Source organism: Ochlerotatus camptorhynchus, unplaced genomic scaffold (genome assembly GCF_037179485.1).
Source record: "Ochlerotatus camptorhynchus isolate MF236.1 unplaced genomic scaffold, CSIRO-AGI_Acam_v1.1 ptg000196l, whole genome shotgun sequence".
Taxonomy (NCBI): Eukaryota; Metazoa; Arthropoda; class Insecta; order Diptera; family Culicidae; genus Ochlerotatus; species Ochlerotatus camptorhynchus.
Window position 1 is genome coordinate 4,757,107 of NW_027040686.1, and position 27,047 is coordinate 4,784,153.

The window sequence follows — 27,047 nt, forward strand, 5'->3', positions numbered from 1 at the left end:
GGCCCGGCAATTCGGATTTGGAAAAGCGGAAGCCTAACTGAATATTTTTCCTGAATTTTATACTAATTGAACTTGAAAAAGAAATTTAATTTGATTTTTTAAATAAAAGATTTCACCGATTTGCACGCATTTTCCCTTGACCAAATTTTGACCGTATCACCCTTTATGGGGAATGGTGGTTTGACTGCACGCCGGTTTGACGGGGCTTGTCATTCGTGTGTGACTTGGAAGCCTTCCAAGCGTCTTCCCTCGTTGGCAAAAATTGACACGGCCTATGAAGATGTCGGAGTGACCGTGCCAAAAAGAGAATGCACCTTTTCGGTTAGAGGTAACTTCTCCGAGTTTCAAACCTCCTTCGTGGTCAGTCGGACCAGAGGTTGGAATTGGTCTTTGACTGTTTGGCGAAGTGAAGCTTGATCTGAGGTCCTGATCAGTCCAACATGGAGGTATCTGGTGTATAACACACGAACGCCTGATACATGTAACCGTACTGTTATGAACCTTCAATTCGATGTTTTCTTAATTGCACCATGTGAAGGAGATCACCGCCAGGCTTGATAGGGCCTCAATCACGAGTCTGAAATGAGCCTCACAGCTTGTGTGGGAAGGGGGATGAAACGGGAGTGAGGTTTGCTGCGACTCATTGTCATGTTTTCTATCACACGCTCTTGCTCTCATCGTGGGTGAACTCTGAGCTTTTTGCCTTGAACAAAAAAGTCATCCGGAGCATCTCACGTCAAATTATCCTCTCGCTTGAGTCTCTCACCCTCTCTCTCTTTCGAGAAGTTTTAGTATACTTCTTCCATATACCTGGTGCCACTCACTCGAGGCGAGGGCTGCCCAAACTTACAGGGCAAGGGTATTTTAAAACCTCCAGTTAGTTTGAGAAATTTCATCAAGCCTGGACATCGCTCTCGAGCAGACGGCTCTAATCGCTAAGAAGAGATTCCCTTCCCGGTTTGACAGACTGTGGCCTTGCCGTCGTCGACCGCCTTCGTCTGAAGGAAGCGCCGGTGTATCGGGACCAGCTCCACAATCCATCATACCAGCCCATTACCAAAACACCACACCGCTAAACCAAACCGCCATTGCACGACAGCCAACGAACGGTAGACGCGCTAGTCGCTGGTAGACCAATCAGCCTTTCATCGTCCACTATCGCCAGAATCGTTCTGAAATTTCAGTGAGCGCTCGCTGGACTGCATTTGTCGTAAAGTATCCAACACACGAATGCTCACTCCTAAGTGTATTGAGGAATGTTTGGACAATATAGTGGTTAAGTTGATCCACTCCGGGTTTTAAATAATTTGAAAGCTTGAGTACGCGAAGCCCCTCCAGTTTTCCCGGTAGTGCGCCGACACTGCGACACAGTTCGCAGAGTTTCATGCTGCTGAGTCGTTGTCGAGCAGAACATTAGTTTCATACAGTATAAGGCAATGGTGGCTTATCTAGGTGGCCATCTACGCCGTTCATCTTCTCCACATCCCACTTCATGGATTGGGAGTTTGTTGCCACTTTTTTAGATTCTACCACCCAGGATATAGTCCTTTGTCCATATCAACTGTTACACACATTCTGCTTCTACCAACTGGCTTGCATAAAACACCCATACAGTCGAAAGTTATATCTCTGAAAGATTAAAGATTATAGATTACATATAGTTTATAATTTTCCTTTTTTAATTAATACATACATCGAGGTTCATCATTGAAAACTGGAAAGCACGTCAACTTACTTTGCTTGACAGCATCGGTATCAACATTGTTTTCAATATAACAATCAGGTTGCTATGTGAATAAGGTATTGAGCAACACGAGTTACTCAGAGTTACTCAAAATTAACTCCGATTTCACTCATGATCGATAGCTGTCTTACCCCCAGGTTCCAACCGAACCGTCAAAATGCACTGCTTTGCTCGATTGGAACAACTTTTTTCAGTTTTGTTGTGACAGTCTTCCATACTTTTACCAAAGATGAATACTAAGATGAAACTGTCGGAAGAAAAACTTTCTATTTTAGTGTCTTCTTTCACGGTCCCTTTCATCCAATGAGAACCCCCCGTATTCATGGTAACTTTGTGGTTTTGCTGCCACCTCGGAAGAGATGAAATTTTGCGCTCATTTTTATCAAAACAATCACACCAAAATCAGAGATGTCCCATTTTTTAATTACTCGATTAACAACTAATCGATTATTTTTTGTTCGCTGTGCTGCCATTTTTCCACGAATGAGAGTGCAGCACATGTTTGAAACGATCGGTGATGATCCTGTGGAGATGTTAATGCTTATATCGGCATGATCTAACCGACTATAAATCCAGAACAACATGTGAAAAGGGCATACAAGCTTTTTGTAAACAAACTTTGTAGGCCCTTTTCTCACCAACCGAGGGTCGCCCACGCAAACCAGCAATATCATCGGGAAGGGGAAAGTGTCCCCTACCCGGTGATGTTAAAGGTTTGCGTTGGTGTCATATGGGTGGCGAGAAAAGGGCATAAGAAGGTTTGTTTACAAAAAGCTTGTATGCCCTTTTCACATGTTGTTCTGGAAATAGTTTACTTTTCGGTTCGTTAATCGATTAAACGATTATTCGAATGAAAATCGGACATCACTAGATGAATGTGAAACGTCATTTCAAATATAAGGCCGTTCATAAATAATGATACAATTTGAAAGGGACCGGGGCTAATCACAAATTACGTCTCCATGGTAACTGAAATAAACACGAGTGTTCACCGGTTGCTTTTACTAGAGAGCTTAACTGGGTTTTTAGTCTGCGGACAAAAGTATATAACCTAGCTCTTTTCACACGGCAGCAATGCGTGGTTAGTTACTTTTGTCCACAGAGCAAATATTTCAAATGACGAAAATAATTAAACTGATGTACCAAACGAATTTTAGTGAAACTCAAAGCATTTTAAAGCAATTTAAGGATATTTGGTTCATTGTACTACAAGCAGTTCAATCATAGAGGTAACTCTAAGACCAAAAAGTCCCGAAGAAACGAGCTCAACTTTTCGGCTCAACTCTGGTACTATCTTTGGTCCCAAGCTAATCGATGCACCCCTTCAAACATTGGAAAATCCACGTACCCCTCATTTTATCTGTCCAACTTTCATAGCGTATCAAAACAAACATAGTGTAGTACTAGAATTTATACTAGAATGGGATACGTTAATCGATTTGCTCGGGACCAATAGGCTAGTCAAGTAGTGCCAGCCAATTTAAAACCTTTAGTTTCGAATTGATTGTTGGTTCAATCTTTAACTAGGCTACTCCAAAAAGAAGCGTTTGGCAAACAATGTTCAAACTACTTACAGCTTCAACAGATTGCGCTCAAAATTGTACCGATATATTTTTAATGCAGCAACCAAGATTTCAGTTTCAAGGACATTCGAAAAAGTTATGGCTCTGAACTTTTTAGTAGAGAAAAAAATCCCTATGTTATATACTTATGTCCGGTACTGTACGTACCTTTATTGATAAGGGTGCAAAAATAAACTGAATGAGGTGCTGGATTGGCTTATGGAATTACCGAATTTGTGGTTCTATTTAAAACCTGTTAACAGGAATATATGGCGTACAAGAGTAGTTTGCATTGTTGATTCAGTGCAGATTCGATATGAGCGAGATTGCTCAGAATCGATGTACGTGTGGTGTCCGTTCCCCGGTCATTTAGTTTCACTAAGGCACTGAACCATTTGGTGGATTATTTTAACTTTTGGTTAAAATTTGACAGATGGAAAGTTTTCGATTAACCGAGTGTGGTTATTTTTGACAGACAAGAAGTTACGTTTTGACAATCGTGGCTGAGTTCTCCTCGAAAACCGGTCGATCGACAGCACAGAGATTTTCGAACATAGAGAATAACTTTCGAAATGTCACTTTTAACCACGAGTTTAAATTTAACTTGGCAAATGGTTCACAGCCTAAATTAGTTCTAAGACTGTGAACCATTTGTCGAGTTAAATTTACCTCGGGGTTAAATCTGACACTTCGAACGTTATTCTCTATGTTCAAAAATCCCCGTGCTGTCGATCGGCCGGTTTTCGAGCCACGGTTGTCAAAATTTAACTTCTTGTCTGTCAGAAAAAACCATGCTCGGATAACCAAAAGTTTAAAAAAAATCGCCAAATAGTTCAGAGCCTAAATTAGACGTTTAACCGTCTAATTCAGGCATTTAAGATGCCTGCTGGTCATATTTCACAATCTGCTCTATTATTTCACTGATTATTGTCGAAAAAATTAAGTTTGTTTACATCCATATGAGCGGTGAATGAAGACCCAACAACGATCAAGGGTTCCCTTCACCGCTCACTCTAAAAATAAACTTAAAATAGATACTAAGACCAATATTTCATAACGAAGGCAAATTTTAATCAAAATCTAATGTCTCATAATTTACAGATCATAAAATGCGTTAAACGGCCAAGTCATTCGGTCACAGACGTATTGCTTTGGATAAGATTTTCCTGAAAACATTGTACCTCATGAAATAGGTTCTCAGTAACGACATCTCTTGAGCTTCTCGCGGAAAAAATAGCATACAACATAAACAGAATATATAGAAACGTCGAAGTGATCCGACGCCAGTAGTTCGCGGAAATGATAATATTCAAATCAATCGTTAAATACGTGAACGATAATTCAGAATAGAACTGGAGCCGCTTCCAGTGGTTTCATTGTATGGCAGTTACGCCAACGGGGGTCAGAGCGTGGTCAGCACTCACACACTCATCACTAAACGGTTGCTTTCCAAAGTCGACGACGCATCGGCCGAAAGAACTGCTGATGAAGAATAATGGGGAGGACCACACAATGGTTGCTGCCGCGAAAACAGACGTGGTACACATCGAGAGTGGCCTGCTTTTGTCGACAGCCGAGTGAACACTGATTAAATGAGGTTAACAGAACTAAGTCTGTACAAGTTCGGAATAAATTGTCTCATTTTTGGATTTTCCGCAGCTTTTTTTTTTAACTTTTACCGAGCAGTTTCGCAGTTCAAAAACCAAGTGAAACCTTGCAGACTGGATTAGTGTGTAGCGGTGTATCAATAGCTTTGAGTAATTTCCAAAATCCAAAACCACCAGGATATCATGATGACAAACGTTGGTAATGTTTGAGATCCAAAATCAAATATCAGTTCATTATTGTACCAAACCGCTTCACTGAAAAAACAGCTCTTGAAGCGACTTGTAAAATGGTTTGTAGTATATTGACGTAGAGTGAAGGCATTTATTGGGAGTACAGCATTGGAGTATACACGGATAGAAATCTCCTTATACCTTTTGGCAAATTTCTATTGCTGATTATTCATAAAATGTATAAGTCAACTAATAAGCAGATGCCTTGCAAAAAGTTAATGAAGATCATGTGTCAAATGAAATGTATAAAAGGTCACACATACCTTTTATGCATTCTTGTAGGACCTATGTGGTTTGTCTTATGGAATGTATAAGGCTGATGCTTTGGCAAAAATGTATAAATGAAACACATGAATAGAATAATTGATTTTCGTTTCGTGTAGTCTGCATACTGGCAACTTTGGTTTTTGTAATCGAAATCTGGCACCCCGTGAAAATGCTCAAGCCTTTACAGGACGTTTTTTTGTTTTACAAAACATGAATATTTTTTATCTTCGCAGAATCAAGTTGAAGTTTTATGCGGAGTGGAAGGAAATATTTCTAATTCGATTATCGTTCAACTTGCACTTCTCAACGAATGCTTGCAATGAATTTGTCAAATTGCGATACTATCGGTTAAAAATCCTTTAAAAAGTATATTTTCTGTCGATAACTCAGCCGTGTCGATGCTCCTTTAGAAAAACGCAAAAATATTGCATTCAGGACCAAATTGATGAATTAGCACCTAAAATGATTTAATTATCGTCACATCGCAATACTTCCACCACATTGATCGATAAAGAAACAGTCGTGCTCGATTGACTCCATCAAATGACAGGTAAAATTGGCTCCCGTAATTGTCTCCGCCACACTATGAATATAGTGACTATACATTGGAGTTGTCTCATCGGTCAGTATCAAAGCAACCTACGCACTTGAGGGAATAAAATTACCAAAAACAAACAACAACAACAACAATGACAAAAATCTGATTTTGATTAAATGGTAGAATTGGCTATACAACACTTCAGGAATTTCGGGTATCTTCCCCTTCGTCGATCTCCCAAACAATGTCGATGGGGTTTGACCATCGGCCGGGAAAGCAAATCTGAAAACGGCCCCGACGTTATGGCGTGTTTCAACGTCCCTGTAAACTCTGTAGGGACGGATAACAAGTGGTCGACTTGGGTCGTGACAATAGGTCGGAGAAATTGGACAATCATCCAAGTACGAAGTTCAAATCGTCCAACCAGCCATCCATCCATACATCGAGAACTCCGAGTTGACACAGCACAACACTGCTTTGCTTTTGACTTTTATCTCACTCAACATTTGGAGATGAAAACATTTCGGATTAGTTTTCCGATAATCCTTGAAGCAAATCGCGAAAACCTCGAAGCAAAATAACTAGACGAAAATCCGATGTTGGAATCTGCCAAAATACATGGAATAGAGATTCTCACGTTGGTGCTATATGTGAGAGCGTGTTAGTAAAAATCCGAGGAAAATACAGAACAAATCGCTGTCAAACTCATTTTGACAGATTTAATTTCAAATATTTTTTTGATTAGTCAGAGGAAAATAATAACTAATTTTATACGGCGATGCACCTGCTAGTGTCCGTGCGTTAAACGTCATTAATCTCTATTGACCTTGCTGCTGTTTATAACATGCACACTTACGTAAACCCATTTTCAAGTGCGACGTTTGTAATCCTCACTTTCGCTCCATCCAAAAATGTTGATTGTTGGTTGGTCAGCCAACTGCCAATTCAAAAGTAGCTCGCTCTCTACTTTTAAAAGTTGAAACTTTCAAATCCTCCTCAAAAACAGGGTTACTTCCACTCACTTGCTATAAAAAATATTTTTCCTACACGGCGAATGAGAACGACTCAAATTTGAGTTTAGTTCACTCATAATCGCCAAAAGTGCAGGAACTCAGTGATGAGTTAATTTGCTTCATGTTTTTCCAGGATTTTCCAGGGAAAAATTCCCGAATTTGAGAAAAGTAAAGATTGGATTCACTCAGTGTATTGGTACTACTCCGAGACTGAATAAAATTTTCGTCAATTTCCTCATTTTCCGGCAGATTTTTTTAGGTTTTCCACAGGAAACCATGGGACAAATTTTACTCATCGCTGAGTTCCTGCACTTTTGGCGATTATGAGTGAACTAAACTCAAATTTGAGTCGTTCTCATTCGCCGTGTAATTATGAAAACATTAGATGTTATAATGATAATAAGAACTTGAAAGTTGCAAGAAGAGGTCGTGAAGTATGTATTTGAAACAGAAAACCTGTCAATATTGCATTCAGTGAGTCACAATTAGCGATTTAACGATTCGAGAAAGCTCACTTTGAGTGAACGCTCGCGAATCATAAGATTGTTGATTGTGACGCTCTGTAAGCGAAATTGATAAGTTTTTTCTTCTTGTTACTTAAAAGTACAACATATCATTATATCATCTAATGATTTCATAATTCCGAGAAACATTGTTTTATTGCAAGTGAATGGAGGCAACCCTGCTCAAAAAAACCTTTGTCAAAATCTCATTCATTTTTCGGTCAGTCACAGTGATTCAGTTTCTGCCCGATTTGGTTCGAATAACCCATTTTCATGTACTGAGAAGGAAAACTAGTTCGGCGGGGGAGGCAAAATGGACAAAAGTGCTGCTGCTTCTGCTGATTCTCACTGCTGTTTTCGTTATTTTTTACTTCGCATGTCAAATTTAGTGGGAAACGGAGGTCCAGTGTTGTCAAAAACGTCGTAACGAAGAGGTATTTTTAATTGTTTTTAATAGCTGTACACGCTCTTTTAAATTTTTGATTAGTTTGTAACTTTTTAGGGTGTGGGTAAAATTGATGAAATTTTGACTGAAACTAGCTAAGAGTGTAATGTTAACGCTAGCAGAATTTCATCACAATCTTTCAAGTGGTTATCGATATGGCATCCGCCTGCGACCCACAGATGGATCGGGAAACACCTGGGAATCCATCATTCGACGACTTCCCGGGTTTTGAAGACATTCAAGGAGACCCAGACGACCCAGCAGGGAACAGGCAAACCGAAGAAAGCTGACCTGTTGAAGGCTAGGGAGATGTTGAGTCTGTTCAAGCGTTGGCCGAACCTTTCGATCCGCGATGCGGCGAAGAAGGCAGATGTTTCCATCTGGTTTGTCCAAAAAACGAACGACAAACAAAACACGGTGGCCAAAACCCGTGAAAGGAAGCTGTACCGTGGCTGAAGAAACCGAGGTGCGTCGTGATGGACGACGAGACTTACATCAAGGCGGACACAAAACAGTTGCCCGCCAGGAGTTTTACGTTTCCACATCACGGTTGGCCGTTCCTGAGGAGGTAAGGAAGAAGAAGGTGGACAAATTCGCCAAAAAGTTCTTGGTTTGGCAGGCCATCGTGGGTGCGACAAGATGAGCCAGCCGTACATCACGACTGGTACCATCAACAGGCAAATCTACCGGGACGAGTTCCTCCAGAAGCGCCTTCTACCCTTCCTGCTGTCTCACGGAAGCGATACCCTTTTTTCCGGATTTGGCATCCTGCCACCACGCGCGGCCGGTGTTAGACTGGTACAGAGACATTGATTTCAAAATAAACAATAATTAATCCTAAAATTTAGCATCTTACTCAAATCGAAAATGACGTAGAAAAGATCGATCCAGTTCAAAATCGGACTGAAAAGATCGATTGATGAATCAATTAATCGGAATGAGCAATCGATTCAACGCAAATCGCATCGCATGTCCTGAAATTCAACACTTTCTCAATTTAACTTCAAACAGTGTTGCCAGCAAAACGAATCCTATTTTTCAATCACCACTCTGCCGAAAGGTCGGCGGCACCAATGGATCCTGCCTGGCTGCTGACTTGGATCAGACGGACGGACCAATCTGAAGGATTTAACCGGAATTAATCGCTGCAGCATCAACCGATCAAAGGCAGAACGAATCCCAAAGAACAAGGAAGCAAAGGATAATGAACGAGAAAATTGCCGGTTTGGGTGAGTTGCAAGAAAATGCATTTCGCGCGCGCTAGCGAGAGTGCATCAAACCTGCACTCTTCGTGCCTGCGTCTGACTGTGTCTGGTCTGAGATGTGGGAATCGACGACGGTGCTGATGCTGCTGCTGCTGATGATGATGATGATGACGATGATAGTTTCGCGCATCTTCTCTCTAATCGCTGAGGAAGAAGAGTGTAGTGGGGACAAACAGAGAGCAAGAGGACCTCACGAGGGGTGCGGAGCAAATTTATTGAACAAGTCAGACAGGAGGACTGGGATCGCGGTCTTCTGATCCAGGAAAAATACCTGTATGCGACTGCCGGCCGCACGGTCGTCGCTGGAGTCGGTGCATAACAGATGCAATAGCTGAAGCAGCAGTAGCAGCAGCCAATGACCAGGAAACAGACATCGTCAGGTATGACCTTCAAATGCGCTTAGGTTTTTGCTCCTTTGCTGCTTTTGCGGATCAACATCAGGTTGAGTGAGAAGGATGTGCGCATCTTCGCGTTGACTGGTCGGTTGGTTGCTCGTGGATAGGGAAAAAAAGGGCTGTGCCTTCGCCATCGAGTTTGATGATACCTTTTAGATGAGAGGAAAAACGCTTGCACTCACATCCCAAGACGACGACGACGACGACGGCCACAACAACCAGGGGAGGAGCAGGTATGTACGATTATGCTTTAAAAGCCATTATCTTAATCTCTGCGGCTGCATCTGGATTCTTGTCCGTTGGCTCCCGGTTTGGGATGTCGGTCTTTGTGTGTGCGTGCGTGTGTTCGCCATCGCCAGACCAGTTTACGAAGATAGATATCCGCGCGACAGATAACTTTCCTGAACTAAGGGTATTTATGAATGTTAAAAGATGTTTAAGACTTCCTTCACGTCCCACTCAGCCCACTGGCTGTGGCTGAAGAACAGGAACTGGACCGCTAATAAAATGATTAATTTGCTGATTTGTGGGCTTGTGTGCGTCGCACAATCTATCGGCGGGAAGACTCTAAAAAATAGAAATAGCATACCGCGCGCCGCAGTAATTGGCTTCAATTGAATAATGGACGTGGCTGACCAGGTCTCTGTCCATTTGGACGACTATTTGTGTAGAAACTGCGTGCCACTTCCACTCTCCCGTCGACGCTTCCTCAATCAAGGTGTAAACAAACTGCTGTCACTAGAAGTTACCTAGTAACCGTTGCGAGCGGAAAAGCTACCATTTCCACGTGGAAACAAGCGAGCGAACGAGCAGCGAGAGTGAGAGCGAAACCAAATTACAGGTGACCTTCTATCGAGCGATCACCCTACAAATCCACTGAACTAACGCCATGCCATGCCGTGCATGATGGTGTGCTATTGAAAATGTGCATCACCCCTCGTCGGCTACACCACCACCACCACCACCGTCGAGCTTCAACCAATGTGATGCAGTTTTGTTACGCTCTTCTCCATCCTATTCCGTTCGATGCCTATTCCTTCCTTCTTCTGAGTGGTTCCGAGAAGAAACCAAGGGAAAGATGACGACAACCTCCGGAAAATCCAACCTTAGGAGAACCCGACTCCGAGAAAGAGTTGCCACATAAATATTCAACGTCTCTTCTCTAATGCCTGCCCAATGCAACTGCTGCCAGTCAGTGGTGACGGAGTAGGAAGAGGAGGAGGAGGAGGAGGAGCAGAAGCCCCGAGGCCGGAGATTGCAAATCGTCTTCCGCTTGCACCACGCCGGCCGTCGTCGTCGTCGTCATCGTTTCTATTTTGTGTTGTCTTCTTCGGTTGCACACTTCTTAAGCTCCAGGGCTCCGATCCAAGTCCGACCGCTTGGTTCGGTTCGTTGCAGCGACAAGCCTTTACAAATAGCAATTTTTATGCATTTTCTCGTTTCCAACCGCGAAACGACGATTCAGGCGATGCAAAAAGCTATTTTTATTTATTTCTGTGGTCGTCGCCGAAGTTGGCGTTTGCAGGGCATCGGGAAAACAGAAAACAGTGGTGCTGCCATCTGTTGAGGCGGTTGCGCAATGGGACGGGGGGTGGAAGGTGTGGGTCAACGAGTTCTGGTTCATAGGAAGAGCCCATGCACCGTTGCGCTAGTTGACGCCATTGCTGGGTATTAGAACGATTTTTCCTATAGGAATAGAAGTCTAATGGAAGGGGCCGTGGCTCGAGGGGTGGAAAAGTGAGAGTGTGTTGAAATAGAATGGATTTAGAAAGAATAGAAACGAGAGAAAGAGAAGGGAGGAGCATCGCGTTCTGACCCGAAATGGGAAAGTGACACCAACAAGAATGCAGTGGGAAAAAGAAAGTGGGAAGGTACTGCTTTGTGGATGGCTAGAACGCGATGGTGGTGGAGGAGGAGGAGGTCGGATCAGTAGAAAAGGGAAAGTTTGTTGCATTTTGTTCTGTGCTGGGCTGGGTGGAAAAATGAAAGGTTATGTCTTCTACGGTGTCACCTTGAGCCGAGCTGGAAAACAAAGAGGGACACGGTTTTGAAACTTGCCAAATTAGATGAAGATTCAAATCACGTACATATTCCTGACAAAGAGGGACAACAAACCTATTCCGCTTGGGCGAGAGATTTGCATTTTGACAGCAACCGTGGAGAGGGTTGACGATGGGGAAAGCGTGCGGTGACAAAGTGCGGGCTTATCAAAATGCATTTGCAACGAGATTAGATTTCGTTGCTGCTTCCGTCAGAATTTCAGTGACAGGGAATGATTGCTTTATTTTTTCGTTTTTGAGCTGTCAATCTATGGAGCCTTATCGCTCGAACAGGTGTTTGGCGCTCGTGATAGACGCTGGTGCACCTTTGATTAGACACGCGGCTCATGCACTGCAATAGGAAACGCGTCCTGATGATTTGAATGTTTAAAATTTGATCGAAGTTGGCTTGCACCCGTCCGGGGATTATTAACTCGACATGGGCGTAGCCCACGGAAGGGGCATCGCTGAAGCTGCCAAATCTCGTTAAAATGGTGCAATCATCGTCGCCGTTTTGTTTGTGTACAAATGCAAACGTCGTTGATCAGTGAGAAGAAGAAACAGTAATCCCGAAAGGCGGGCATGAGAGAATCGTATCCACACTCTGCCTTCCTGCCTGTGCTCTTGCTGTGGTCATCGACACATTGTCTTTGGTGCATATTTTGAAGGTCACATACTACCGCAGCCGCAGCTAAATAACAGAACCAACCCGGCAAAGCAAAACGGTATAGATGCAGCTGCTCCATCAGCCAGCAGAGAGTCGCCGCCGGTGGCGCGGTAGGGGGCGCTTCTATCGCGCGCTAAAATGTATAACAAATAAACAAACATTGAACGAGGGGGGGGGGGGGGGGCGAGAAGAGCGTTCTGCTGGAAGCGAGGTGAAAGCGTGGAAGAGAGCAAATCTGTATCGTTGCAGGAAACGATGGACGACCAAGCTGCTGAAAGCAGTTTGTTTTCGGCAGCAGAAAAATGATGGGGGTAAAGAACCCTGATTAGTGCTCGCGCATTGTCACCTGATTACGTCGCAGGGCTGTAGCAGCAGACTGGAAAAGCGTATTGATTCCGCTTACTTTGTTGCTGATAGGATAGACGTGCTGCGCGCTCCTGTGATATAACCTCAACTGAACCGAGCCGTTGTGTAATCAAATTATGTAGCAATAGCGCGGACAACGTCGGAAGGGGTGAGTTAATCCTGGTGTCGATATAAGCTTTTCTTTTTTTTTTAATTCGACTAATTGATTTAGCGCCCTTGCCCTTGGGAAGAGTGGCGCCCTCATCGTGCAAGCCTCGCAAAACCCATCAAGACATTTTTGACCGCTTCTTTCATAACATGGCGAGCCTTCATGGTTTCAAGCATAAAGCATAAAGCGTATAATGAATCCCTAAAAACAAAGCAAGCCGGTCATTGGGTTGCGCAGGACGTCGCACCGAGTGCTATCGAAAACAGTGATAAATCGACATATTGTTATTAATTAAATTGCGAAATTATTGCAATGAATTCGCGGCGCGCGACAGTAGCGACCGGGGTGGACAAAGGGTCATTTAAAGTGGCTTTATTGCCACTGCCCCGCGAATATGGTTCGCGATTATGGGTTAACTGTGATGGGGAATAGGGGCGACGGAGGCCATTTTCGGGTACTACCGCCATGTACGTGCATGTGCCGCTCGGTGTGGAAGTTTCCTGTGTGAAGAAGTGTGTGTGAGGCTTTGCCAGAGGTGTCTTAACCATCGAAGCTGACGATTGCAGACAGACAGGAAGTCGTAGGAGGCGAAAAATCACCGCACGTCTCGCGGCTTCCGCGTCGTCCGGATGGACGTCGGTTGCAAAACGAGGAGGAGGAGGACGAGGAAGATGCATTTTTCTTCCTGTGCATACAAACACAAACACAGGGAACCATAGCAATTTTTTTAAAGATCTTTAACAGATTGAGCGGACGAAAAAAGCTAATTTGAGAAAATATTAAGGCCCGCCCACACTCGGTTTGTTGTGGTTGCCTGTTGCACATGTGAAGCCAAAGTAAACTAAAAAAAAAGAAGGATGAGCTCCAGGGCCCCAAGTGCAAGTTGATTTGCCTTTTTATGACTTTCCCCTCCGCGTTTCCTGAAAGACGTAAATAAAACTGTCATTTCGGTAATTTTTCGCTTAACTCGCTCGCTTTATCCTCATCATCTGTTTGCGCGCGCCGATGTTCTTCTTCTGTTAAGAAGGCAACCGGAGTAAACTGTCATTAATAAAAATTCTCGTCTGAGCAGCGTAGCTCTCTGTCTCTAGACCGAACGTCCAATTTTTTCGTTCAGTTCTTCACCAGAGCGAACGATTTTTTGTGATTACTTAATTTGAGTCAATTTGACGGCGTTTAAAGAAAGCGGGGTCATTGTTCCCTCGTGCGCCTACTGCGTCAATATGGCGGAAACGTCAGTTTCGGAACATGGCGCGATGCATGCCATATAGAGGAGGAACCACACCGCAAATATGCATCCTAGAATTCAAGATTACGAGCGGAAATCCATATGGAGGTGCATCGTGCCACTCTTGCATTCCGAATGAAGCGCCAGCAGCGCAGCTCGCGATGCGTGTGTTCCCTGCTGTCGTCGGTGCATTTCACCACGTACGCGACTGTCCAAATGGGACATAAATCAAATTCTATGACTGCGTGTCATCGTCCGTACACGCTGAATATATTATGAACTATTCTTGCTTTAATTAAGCTTTCATCAAACGACGGTACCTGAAAGTTTTGCGTTGGGCAAGATTATGTCCACGCTTGCTAATACTGAAAAAAAAAGACCGTTCAATTCATTCCGATAGCCGAGTACTTCCGCTTCAGGGCCTGCAGCAGTAGCAGCAGCGGCGTACCTACGATCGTATGTAGACAAAAGAATCTCTTTCATCATCGAGCACAACGAACTGGTCGGTTGAGCCCCCGGTTTGGTTGCATAAAACTCGATTTCCCTTTGCCAACGCCGTCTCCGTTGCCGCTTGGTTCTATGCCTACTCGGACGGACCGAACCGGAAGAGTTTAGTTTTGCAATGTAGGTAGGTACTGCCTCCCCAAATCTGCCCCCAATGCCCGCCTTCCTCCCCATTCTGTTTCGATTAGTGTGAATTGTTCGGCACTGGCGTTCTACAACACGAGTACCTTTTTGTTTACTATCCGTTGTGGTGGTTGGGTTGGTACCGGTACATATGTTTTCCTTTGCTTTTTTTTTTCGCTATTTTTGCATTGCTTTTGCATTACCATCGTCATCACAGTTGGCGGTGTAGTGTAGTGCATTAAACCGCAGCAGTGGCGTTTGCGCTTATGTCCACATAGACATATATGAAGTTGACCTTCAGCAAAGGTTTTCCAGTGTGTGCTCTAAGGTGTACACAACGGTTTAGGACGCAAGACCAGCAATTTCCAAAACCGGAAAGAACGCGATGAAGAAACGGCATTCTTGTGGGTTTGTGGGTGCTTGCCATTTTTACATGGACAGAAGCCCGCCTGGCCAGCTGCGGTCCACGATGGAGGTGGCGGGATATAGAAGCTACCGTGTTTGCAAAAAATGAATGATGTATTGATTGTTAATTGTAATTAAGTATTAGACCTTACAATTCAGGCTACGAACGAGTGTGTTGTAGACCTGTGCGCCGATCAAAATATTTTCGGCGGCGGCGTGATATGTTGTTTTCTGCCGGCGGCGGCGGCGTGGCAGCGTCACGCCGTTTGCTTTCGGCGGCGGTGGCGTGGCGGCGTTGGTCGGCGTGAGTTTATTTTTAATGATTTAGAAAAAAAAAATACTTCCCAAACCAATTGCACATCGACAAAAAATGCTACCCCCATTTGAGTTCAGATTACTCAAAATCGCTAAAACTTACGTCACTCATAGTATGAGTAAATTTTCCGACACTTTCCCGGGGAAAACTTCTCGAATATGGGGAAAATTTAAGAAAATTATACACAGGTTAGAAGTGTACTAGTAGACAGACTAAAACCACAATCAGTTTTCCTCGTATTCGAGAAGTTTTCCTCGGAAAAGTGTGGGGAAATTGACTTATTCTATGAGTGACCTACGTTTTCACGAATTTGAGTAACCTAAACTCAAATATGAATAACTCTTACTCAATGTTGAGCGTTTTCATTGGCCGTGCATGTGGAATTTTTACAGTTTTAGTCAAAATCGCATATAAGAATGGCATACCTCGCGTTATGTTTAAGTTAAATCGTATAGAATGCAAATTTCCGACCAATATGCGATGACTCATTTTTCCATCGTACTGAATCACAAATTAAATCGGATTACATCGTAAGACTTTTCAAAATGAATTTATTATTACAGATTAAATCGTATATGATGTTAAATCAACTCGTTTAAAATTAAATTAAAATATGCACGTATATGGCCTCCACTTTTGTACGTATAAGCCATTTCTTTGCATTATATACGAATTGTTTGTTTGTATATATGTTTGTATATCACGAAAACAACTTTGAATATACGTGCATTCTGGTTGTCTGGGACACAAAACCTTGCGAACCAAGGCTGCCAACCAAGAATACTTTTTTTTTCCTCTGTTCGGGACCTAACACTACTGTGACCAGTAAATTGATCTATTGTAGTATATCCCGTGTCCTTAGTTTAGTGGCATGTCGTATTACTCCATCACTATTAAGAAATGATGAAGTATTCGATTTTTTTACAGTTGCCACTCTTGCATTTATCGCAAGGATCCGACTCTACTTGAAAGGTCCCGCTATTTATACCCTTCGGAGTGTTGAAACACCCTCCAAAGGTGCGCCCCTTTGTCAGTCAAAATTGAATTCCTTAGCAACAAAATTAAGGTATGACACCGATAATGAAGATGCATCAGAACCCTATTTAGTCTTAACCACTTCAAACTAGGGAACAACGAAGAGAAGGTTAGGCATCACATAGATGAAGACAACTAACTCATTTTTTGCCTTGTTTCAAGATCATCCTCGGTAGACAAAGCCGAGTCTTGTCACTATCAACAAGGCATGAAAAGTAACAAGGACTAAGATGTGTTCCTTGGATTACTGAAAAATCCTGTTCCCCTAGTTTGAAGTAGTCAGGACTAGGAATCGGTGGTAGATCTTTCATCCCGTAACGTACCACGAAAAGGTAATCTACCCACGTTACGGGGCAAGGATACTTACTTAAGGGTCCTGTACACCACCGGAGGTGCATAGGGTCAACGCGAAAGACTTCCATCCTGGGCGGCTGCTCGCTTTTGTCTTGACCTGGGCCCAGGTCAGATTCCTATCGACTAGCTTTATTTCCTAGTTGAGGCTTCGCCGCCCCTGGGTCTGCCTCTGCTGCGATGTCCTGCCGGATTCCAATCCAGCGCTTGCTTTCAGATTTCGTCCCCACCTTGTCGAAGTGTGTGGCCGACCCACCTCCACTTTCGCACACGAATTTCTGTTGCTATCGGCTTCAGATGACATCGAGTATGGAGCTCGGCATTCGAGATCAAGTTGTGAGGCATCCAGGCACGAATTATATACCGCAGGCATCGGTTGATGAATACCTGCAGCTTCTGAGTGTTCTCCGCTGATACACACCACGTCTCGCTGGCGTATAACAACACAGATTTCACGTTCGTGTTGAAAATTCGGATTTTGGTGCGTTTACTTATCTGGTTGGATCTCCATACGTTTCGTAAACTCGCAAAGGCAGCCCTAGCCTTCTTGATTCGTGCACCTATGTTGCTCTTGGTCTCACCGTCCAACGTTATTTGGCTGCTAAGATATTGGAAACTCTCGACCTTCTCCACTGCTTGCCCGACTACCGTAAAGTTGGAAGGGTTGCCCGTGTTGATATCCAACGATTTGGTCTTGTTGACGTTGATGGTGAGACCCGCCGCAGAGGAGCGTTCGGCTAGGTCATTGAGCTTACTCTGCATATCAGAGCGCTGTTGTGCTAGTAGAGCCACATCATCAGCCAAATCGAAGTCGTTGAGATGCTCCATGGTGATAGGCTTCCAAAGCAGCCCACGGTTCGGTACACGTTCAATTGCACCTACCATGACCTCGTCGATTACGATGAGAAACAGTAGCGGTGATAGAATGCATCCTTGTCTCACACCAGCGACTACCCGGATAGGGTCGGACAAGCCTCCGTTATGCAGAACTCTGCACGTAAAAGCCTCATACTGCGCTTCGATGAGGTTGACGATTTTATCCGGGACTTTCTTGCATCTCAGGGCGCCCCACAGATTCTCGTGATTGAGTCGGTCTAAATCATTTTCGTAGTCAATGAATACCAAATAAAGGGACTCTTGGAATTCATTGACCTGCTCCAGGGTGATACGGAGTGTGACAATATGGTCTACACAAGATCATCAGAATCCTGCTTGCTACCGCCAGAGAGTCGCGTCGATCTTCTCCTTTATCCGATTCAGGTTAACTGTGCACAGAACTTTGAGAACAATACACAATAACATGATGCCTCGGCAATTGTCGCACACAGTCAAAGCCCCCTTCTTTGGGACCTTCAATAAGACACCCTGCATCCAGTCGGCTGGAAAAGTCGCGGTGTCCCAGATATTACAGAATAGTTGGTGCAACATTTGAGCGGGACAGCATGGAGTCAGCTTTGAGCATCTCTGCTGATATGCGATCGACCCCTGGAGCCTTGTTGGATTTCATGCAAGGATACTGCAGCTTTGTAATTTTCCAAAAGCATAGAATATCTCCACCTACAACGTTGTTTGGGTAGCGGTGCCGGTGGTGTAGTGGTAAACGTGATTGCCTCTCACCCCAGCAGGCCTGGGTTCAATCCCAGTCGGCGTCGCTGGGATGTTCTGAGACATACTATCTCTGATCACGTCTTCCTTCGCAAAGGAAGTAAAACCGTTCAGGGTGGCCACTGAATTTTCATTTTGAAATTCCTGGTTTTTTCCCGGTTTTTTCGGTTCAAACCTTAAAAATTTCCCAGTTGTTAATTTTTAACAAATAACGAATTTGAACGTATTTAAAAAAAAACGTGCTGAAAGGAATTTATTGAAAGGATAAAAAAGTGATATAAGAAGAAACTTTTCTTCAAAATTTGTGATTAATAGGAATCTTTGTAAAAACATAATTAAAATGTGAGATTTTCAAAATTTTCAAGACCACAGATTTGAAAAAAAGTGGTTATAAAAAATTACAGAACCATCTATAGAATCTTGCGGACATGCCCTGGTTTTTTTTAGTAAAATTTAAAAGAAGTAAAAGCGTTGATTTCAAACAAATATTGAGAAGGATTCCCACACAGTTTTCGAAGGACAAGTTCTGAGCAGATCTCCAGAATTATTCTGACATGAAGTCCTTAGAAATTGTTAGATGAATTTGGAGGGATTTCTGTGGAGAAGAATGCAAGTTCTAAATTAAATTGAAGGTAATTTTAGAAGATGAAAAAAAAACTTTAAGGAAAAATCCTTCGTGATTCCTAGGAGACTTGTATGGGGATTGTGAGGAAAATGACAGATGCATTTTAAGAAGAATTCCAAGAGAATTGTGATCAGAATTCAACAAGAAACAGAGTTCTAAGAGTGTTCTGGCAATAATTTGCTGAAAATTAGAAACAAATTCTTTAAAATACTCCAAACGGTTTCTAAATAAAATTTTGAAAGATTTATTCTGTTTTGAATAGAGTTAAAATAAATTTTTGAAAAGATTTCTAAAGGAATCAAAGTCTCCGAATAGGTTCAAGGGAATTCTAAGAAGGATTTAAATTCAATTCTTAGAAGGGGTTTCAAGGAAATCCCAAAAAGAAATTAACGGTAATTATTACGTGGAGTGTTTTCTGGTTAATTGCGGAAAATTACATGATAATTTAGAGCAGAGTTCCAAGTTAATTATGGAATTCATACCATGAGCATTTTGAACAACGAAAAATTCAAACCTTGGAAAATAATATTTCAGTTTTGGTTTTTACAAATATTTGTTTCCAAAGTTCAGCATCTTCAATATTTTCTTTCAAGGACCATACACTTTACATCTGAAAATGAAACGACGAAAATCAATTTGCAATATTGCTGAGTTATAAAATTCTAAAAACAATAAGACGGGAAACAGAAAAAAACCATGCAGCAAATAGAGCAAGACATTCATTTGGTAAAGGATCACTTTATTTTATTTATTTAATTGATTCCATCAACAGGCTTCAATAAGCCCCAATGATGTTAAGTAATACAAAAAACAACATGATTGTCTGTGCTTAAAACTTAAACATTACACTGCTATTCACGGTTACCTGTGCCCGAAAATATCGAGGTGAAACTACGGCGAAGCGTCTGACGTGGTACGTGAAAATCGAACACTGAGGCAACTCTGTTGAAAACTCACTGCAGTCCGTTTATTGCTCCATTCATTCCGTAGTTCGTGCGACGAAAGGGAAGTCTCAGCATAAGACTGTTTCTTAGTGCACGTGGTCGTACATTCAAATCGATTTTTTCGAGGATAGTAGGACAATCGATTCTCCCTTGCAATGTATCGGCAACAAGTAAAGCCCTTGCAGCGTCTCTTCGGGTCGAAAGAGTTTCCAAACCAATCAGCTGACATCGGCTTTCATAGCTAGGCAAACGGAAAGGATCTCTCCAAGGCAATCGCCGAAGGGCGAAGCGTAAGAATCGGTGCTTGACTGATTCGACTCTTTCAACACCATTGTTGTAGCTTGGATTCCAAACTGCTGAGCAATATTCAAGGACTGATCGGACCAGTGAGGGGTACAATGACTTCAGGCAATAAATATCAGTAAAGTTTTTGGTTATTCTAAAGATAAAGCCTAGTGTTCTGGAAGCTTTACATATCAACGACATACGAAATATGCTGCTTATATGTGAGTTGCGAATCCAAAATGACTCCCAAATCCTTCACGTGGCTCACTCGTTCAATTGCTGAACCCAATAGGTTGTAGTTGAAGATGATTGGTTCTTTTATCCGAGAAAAGGAGATTACTGAGCATTTCGCCGGGTTAACTTCCATTCGGTTCAAGGTGCACCAGTCAGCAAAAGCATGAAACTGGCGTTGAAGAAAGTGACAGTCGGCAATGGAACGAATCCGAAGGTAGATTTTAAGATCGTCAGCATACGATAGTCGAGGTCCGTCAAGCACATAATAATGGTTTATTCTGAAATTCTGGTGTAAAAATTTGTTCCTATGGTATGGTTAATTTATTTTTCCCGGATCTCTTCCCGGGTTTTTCCCGGTTTTCCCGGTTACTTTTCAAATTCCCGGATATTTCCCGGTATTCCCGGTTTCCCCGGTTTGCTGGCCACCCTGGCCGTTGGTTCCCCGTTCATGAGTTGATGGGTCGATAGGTAGGGTCCAGGTGTGGAAGCTGCCTCCCTGGCGTCGGTGGCATTGGTGCTCAGTACGGAAAACAAGATCGATGGAAAACAAATCATTTGTATTGAGAGGTAATTGTTTTGCATTATGTTTGCTATAAAATAAAATGCTTGATATAGTTTTTGGTTTATTAATCCCAAAGAGAAAAATAAAGGAAACGAAATGTTTGCCCATTTGTGTATTTTTGACTCATTTCCAAATTTTATTTATTTATGGGAATCAAAAGAAAAAACAGTTCTGGCTGTGTTACTCAATTTAGAGTGGATCTGATTTTAAGTAGCCACGAATGAGCGTGCGTTCAAGATGCATTTTACCGAAAAGATGTTGCGGTATTTTCATCGGCGTGACATAAATTTATTCGGCGGCGTGAACTATTTTACTGCGGCGGCGCGCCGGCTCAATTTCATCGGCGGCGGCGGCGTATGAAAATCGTCGGCGGCGGCGTGGCGCGGCGGCGCACAGGTCTAGTGTGTTGGTGAGGTCGAATTCTCCTCCCAATTGCAAAAGAAACACAAACCGGGAAGACTTCATTCCAAATACCAGTGCAAGGTGAGTAGCAGCCAGCGGTTGCACAGTTCACCTTGACTTTCAGTGTTTGGCGTAGAAGCGTCGCTTCGCTTTGCAGAAAAACTTGCCGAGAAAGGTCTTGACCCTCATGGTTCTTCCTGATGCAGGAAAATTGCTTACAAACCTCATCATAATCTTTCGCGCTGACAAGCATGCGTACAATTGGCCGCTGCATCAGCGCCTCTCCAGTGCGAATTGCTCCAACACCCAGCACAATGGCGCCGTTATCGCAAATGTGTTTATACAAAAAATAATCTTTTGCACTTTTCTTCCTTCTTCTTGCCGCTTGCTTCCTCCACCGCACGGCGGAGAGTACATGGATTTTATTTTTGGGCCAACAATGTGCATATGCGGTCCCGTTGGGTTTTGGAACGTCACGTATGCATTTTTCGTTCGAGTTGACGAGCTTATCATTCGGCGTTTTTTTTTTGTATTTAGCTCCCCCGTATCAAATTGAATTATTACCGCTCGTCACTTATTTTGACGACTCTCTACACACTCGGTCAAAACGCCAAATGCAAACCCACTTATACAAACAAACGGGCCATGCGCGCGCCACTGGACAATGAGGAAGTTAAGCTTCGTGCGCACGGCTTCAGCGAAGCTCGGGCTTGACGACAAATTCGAAAAAAAAATGCATCGGATCGTTTAGAAAAAAATAAAGCGATAAGCACAGTGGTCGCCGTTTGATTTAACAAACAATAAGAACCTGGCCTGTTGGGTCATTGAACGGACGCCATATTTGCACACTCATAAAAAAAAAACTACGGAATGCTTCCAGATATCTCTTCCTGATTGCATTCTCTTCGCGCCCCCCGGCTTGCAGCCGCCGCTTCACTGACATTCATCAGTTTCAAAATTATTACTTCGGGCCTGTGCAAAAAGATCTTTTCCGGAGAGAAAGAAATGCATGGCAGTAGGCGGGGAAGGGGTCTAAAAATAGCTCCCGCGCCGCGTTCTCGGTTGCCGCGAATTTTTATGAGATTGCTTTTTAATCGTCGACGTCGTTTGACTGCTGTTCTGTTGCTGCAGCTTCCCCACCATCTGCGTTCTGTTGGTGTAGAATGAGTGGCAGTCAGTAAGCACAAGCAAGCAAGCAACGAACAACAAGATTAATCTTCTATTATTGCCGAGATGACAGGATCTTTATTTTTGGGAACTGCATCGTGCAGTGACTTTTCTTGATTTTCTCTTTTTTTTTTGTTTTGTTCGGCTGTCACTCTGGCAAATTTCGACGAGGAAAATGAATGTTTACATTCTTTTTCGAGCACGCGAGAAATGGGGGGAAAATCGGCGATTGTCAGTCACATTTCCGCCTATATCGGGGGAGAAATGTGTCGCCATATTTTCTACGGCCCGCTGTCAGTTGCAGCAGCAGCAGCAGGTAGAGAAGATGAATCCCCCCTCGGTCGGATGATGCACTCATCCTGTTGCTCTCACATCAGCTGACCGAAAGCGGACAGGAGGACGCATGGTGCGAACAAACGGGGAGGGTGCAACTTTCACGATGACATGCTAATAATAATCAGCGAATGCGCTACTGTCTTCGAGGAACGCACTCACTTATTTCTGAAGGAGAGAGTGAGAGAGAGAGAGGCAGTCAGATGCGAATTTAGATCTGCGGTCCTGTAGTAAACAAGAGTGCAACGAATCTTTAATTACCAGGGCACGTTTTAGCGTTCGCAGCCTGTTCAAGGTTAGGTTGGGATGCGTCAAAATTTTGAATTGAATGAAACAAGGCAGGTGGGGAAGGTAGTCGGTGATGATGACAGATAAGCTCCAATTGTTGTCGAAAATAGAGCGGACTACATGCGCCGTCGATCACTTATCGATGGGAAATTTTGATCGATTTGCTGCTATGCCGAGGTTGCATTTTTGAGTTCTAGACGTGACGAAAAAAAATCGTCTGGGCAAATATTTGCTTACAAGCGCTGCAGTTCTTTTTTTTCTGCAGCAACCCGACAGACTATTTGACTACACGCGCAGCAGCAGCAGCAGGCTGGGATCCGAAGGTAAACAATAGAGCTAGTGTAAACACAGCCTAATTCTAGCTCTCGTCGTACGATCATTTATCAAAGTCCGCTGACCCAATGAATTTCCCATCCTATAAATGAAGTCTATTGATTGTGTTAGCGTGCTTCCCCGCAGCAACCGCAACCCCGCTGGCTGATAAGCGATTATGCAAATTTCAGTGCGCTGATAAGATGCACATACTCCAAACAAATACACATAGCAGTAAAGGAAGTGTAGAAGGGTACTTACGGGGTACACTCCGCTGGTTCCAGATATTCCTGAGTGGTGGAGAGCTGTGATGATAGAAGTTGGGCCGCAGGAACGTTCCCGGCGGTAAGTGGGCTTGTGCTTGCTGTTGTAGATGTTGCTGGGTAGCGGCCGCCGCTGCTGCCGCCGCCGAGAGAGCCACCGATGAGGACAGGGACGTGGGAACGGACGAAGGTGAGGACGAGACATTAAGTGATGGAAGTCCACCGCCTCCGCCGCCGCCTCCTCCTCCTCCACTACCCGGTGGTAACACGGTACCGCAGCCGGAGTTTGCGGGATTACTACTGCTACCACTGTTGCCCCCGCCATTTCCGCTGCCACTGTTGCTAGCGCTGCCATTGTTGCTGAGTGGAATTCCGAGCCGGGCCTTGAGTTCATCACTGCAGGCAGGCTGCCCGCCACTGCTGGAGCTGTCCACATCGGAAACACCACTGTCGGCGGGACTTGGAGGTAGTGAGCCTGCGCGCACATAGGCGGGGTAAAGGAGAAAGAAAAACGAAAATTAAATTCTTTTCCAGCTTACGGTGTGTTTCGATTGAAGGAACTAAATATTTGTACAGAATCGGCAACACTAATAAGGGTTATTTCCCGCGAATGCGTCCTAATCCGTCAATCAAATTCTGCAACGAACAATGTGCGCAACATACGAAAGCTGCAGGTTTCTTCCATCTCGAGATCGGATCAAACATTGCAGCAAAACTGCAACAACAACGAGACTGCGTTTCGCACAGCGGGGGAAATCCCGGATTAAGAGGGCCTTCTTTGACAGTTGAGAAAGAAAGCAGCGCCCCTGGCGGATAGTTTCCGCATTACAGAAGCGGGCGCGCAAACAATGGCAATTAGAGGTTACACGGCAAGACGAAACCCGTCTATTGTTGCGAGTCCGGACAAAGCGAAAGCCATGGGAGCCAGGACGGAATTGACCCTGCCTCAGGGGTAAGAAGAAGCAGAATAAAGGATTCCGATTGTTCACGCAGTTTCGCTCCAGATACGATCGAGAAACGATCCCGATTCGTGAGATTTTCAGCCAGAAGGGTAAGCTCTATAACTACAGGTGATATCAGTTTTATATCAAAAATCGCATTTTTTCGTTTCTCCGGTTGAAGGGTCCTTTCGGTTCAGGAATGTGGGATGAAGAGAAGAAAATAACAATTGCAGCTAGGGCTCGCTCTCACAAGGATCAGACAGGGCCGGATGGGATCGGGGAATTAGGTACGTTTTTCGCATTTTTTGATATACAAAAGAGTCTACTTGATTCAATTCAGTTTTTGGTGAATCGGATTTTTTTCTCGATCTAGGCAAAAAAAAATGTGCGAGGGCTGATGATTGATTTTATTCAGTAGCTCACCCGTTCGGAAACTGCAATAATATTTATTTTGACCCTGTATTTTTTTTTCGTTTGGTTTCTCGAAGGAACCCGTCATTAATTGAAGGTTTGCAAAATTAGTTCACCGATGTGGGTTGATGGGATTTTCTGATTTTCGGTTTTTTTTTGCTTAGTAATGCCACATGTGGGAGCAAAAGGAGTGTTGGTTTTTCGAAAAGAAAGTGGGCAAAAATTACAAAATCCTGATCCTTTTTTCGGCGCGGGACGTGACTTGACATTTCATTGTTCGGCGGTGAGAACGTTCCCACACTTTCTCTCGGTCGTCTCGTCGAGAACCCTTTAATTCGAATCGAGAGATGTAGGCGCATAAGAACATAACTATTAATTGCAAAGTGTGATAGGTGCAAAACTTTTGTCTGAAACCGAATTGATTGAAAAGTGGGAGAGAGAGAGAGAGAAAAAAGGGATACATTTTGATGTTGGTCGGTACGTACTTGTCAGTTTGAGAAAACGTTGCGAATTTTTGAACTTCTCCATCGATTGCAGATGGAAGATGTTTTCCAGGAAACCGTCATCGTCCACGTCGGCACTGCCAGCGAACGGGAACGTGGTCGTAGAGCAAACTCCTGATGTTTATAAATTTTTCGAATATTTTTGATTGTGAATGGAAGACAAAACAAATGCGTAAAAAGAATTCAGTGTGAAAAATCTAATCGTTGTTTTGATTTATGAAAATGAGATGAGATTTGATTAATGAAAGTGTTTGAAAAGCGTCGAAATAATCGTCCCAGATCGCCCACTTCTAAACGGTCGGCGGTAAAGCAGAACTCGATTGTAAACAATAATTGCTAACAGTTGCTTTGATAAAAGTGCATGTGAGAGATCGTGTTGTGTGTGTGTGTTGTGCAATGACAAATTTGGTCACAGTAATTGGATGGCGAATATTTATGTTTTTCTACTGATGATAGCAGCGTGTAAGTCAGTATACTCTCTCCCAAAAACTGTGTATTCAAGGTTTGTTTCGATTGTTCAAACACAGCCGCACTTCGCGGAATAGGTTTATATATTCAGCCGGTGGACCGAACGCGTGGCTATTTCTGCACCGTCATGCTAATTCAGTTGTTTTGTAGGTTCATTTTTTTTCATTGTTCCAGGTAGATATAGGTACCAGCGCCAGAGAGCATCCGGAAGGCAAACGTTTTTCGTACACATCTTATCAAAAGGAGCGGATTTCCTTGAAACATTTACAAGGCTAAACGGCAGAAAACCAAGCGCCAAAGGAACCGGCCGAGGGATTACGACCGATGAAAGATTATTTATCTTGTCTTGCGTTTTTCCTGGACCAAGTTTCCGATGAATGTCGGAGGCGGTGTTTGACTTCCGGCGCTTAGAGCGGGACGAAATATCGATATTTTTCTCTATCTCTTTTAGAGCAAGGATTGTACGGCGTGGCCTTTTACCTTGTTCTTACAGTGCTTGAAGGCCATTCTATGAATAAATGATTTCCTCATTTCCTTCTCCGTTCTCCGGACCGGCTGAGGTGGAAAATTTGCACGGTCGAGAAAAACCGTACGAGAGACCGAAGGCCATCCGGTTGAATCGCAACCGGATGCTGAAAGTGAAATGGAAAATTTAATGAACCTACAGCACGGAGTGGGAGAAGGGTGGCTGCCGGTCAGCCTGCATCCCGGAAGGCGCACTTTCCACTAGCGACGTTTATGGCTCCCAAGAATGACCGAGAAGGCCCCCCTCCCCTTGGACGCAACAGGAAAACTTGTTTAATTATGTGTTTATGTAAATTGCCTCCGAGCGAGGCGAGGGTCCTGCGCTCTCGCAAACCGTATTCCTGTTTCGTTTCAGGTTTTCTAATGTCGTACGCGCCACAGGCAGCCAGCAGCAGAATAAGAACGAACGAAGCGAGCACATGTGGTT

The 27,047-nt window shown here is 43.7% G+C and overlaps 1 protein-coding gene across 2 annotated transcripts in view; it reads right to left on the bottom strand.

The window, feature by feature from the left end:
- The window catches only part of Eip74EF (Ecdysone-induced protein E74), a 76,129-nt gene that overhangs the window by 6,289 nt on the left and 42,793 nt on the right, over positions 1-27,047 (bottom strand). The window contains exons 3-4 of one of the 2 annotated variants that reach the window (XM_065223751.1): positions 25,610-25,741; positions 23,771-24,247 (exon numbers count right to left, since the gene is read on the bottom strand). In XM_065223751.1, the coding sequence (XP_065079823.1) occupies positions 23,771-24,247; positions 25,610-25,741 (609 nt within the window). The remainder of the gene's footprint in view (positions 1-23,770; positions 24,248-25,609; positions 25,742-27,047) is intronic. The other variant, XM_065223752.1, reaches the window with a different exon arrangement.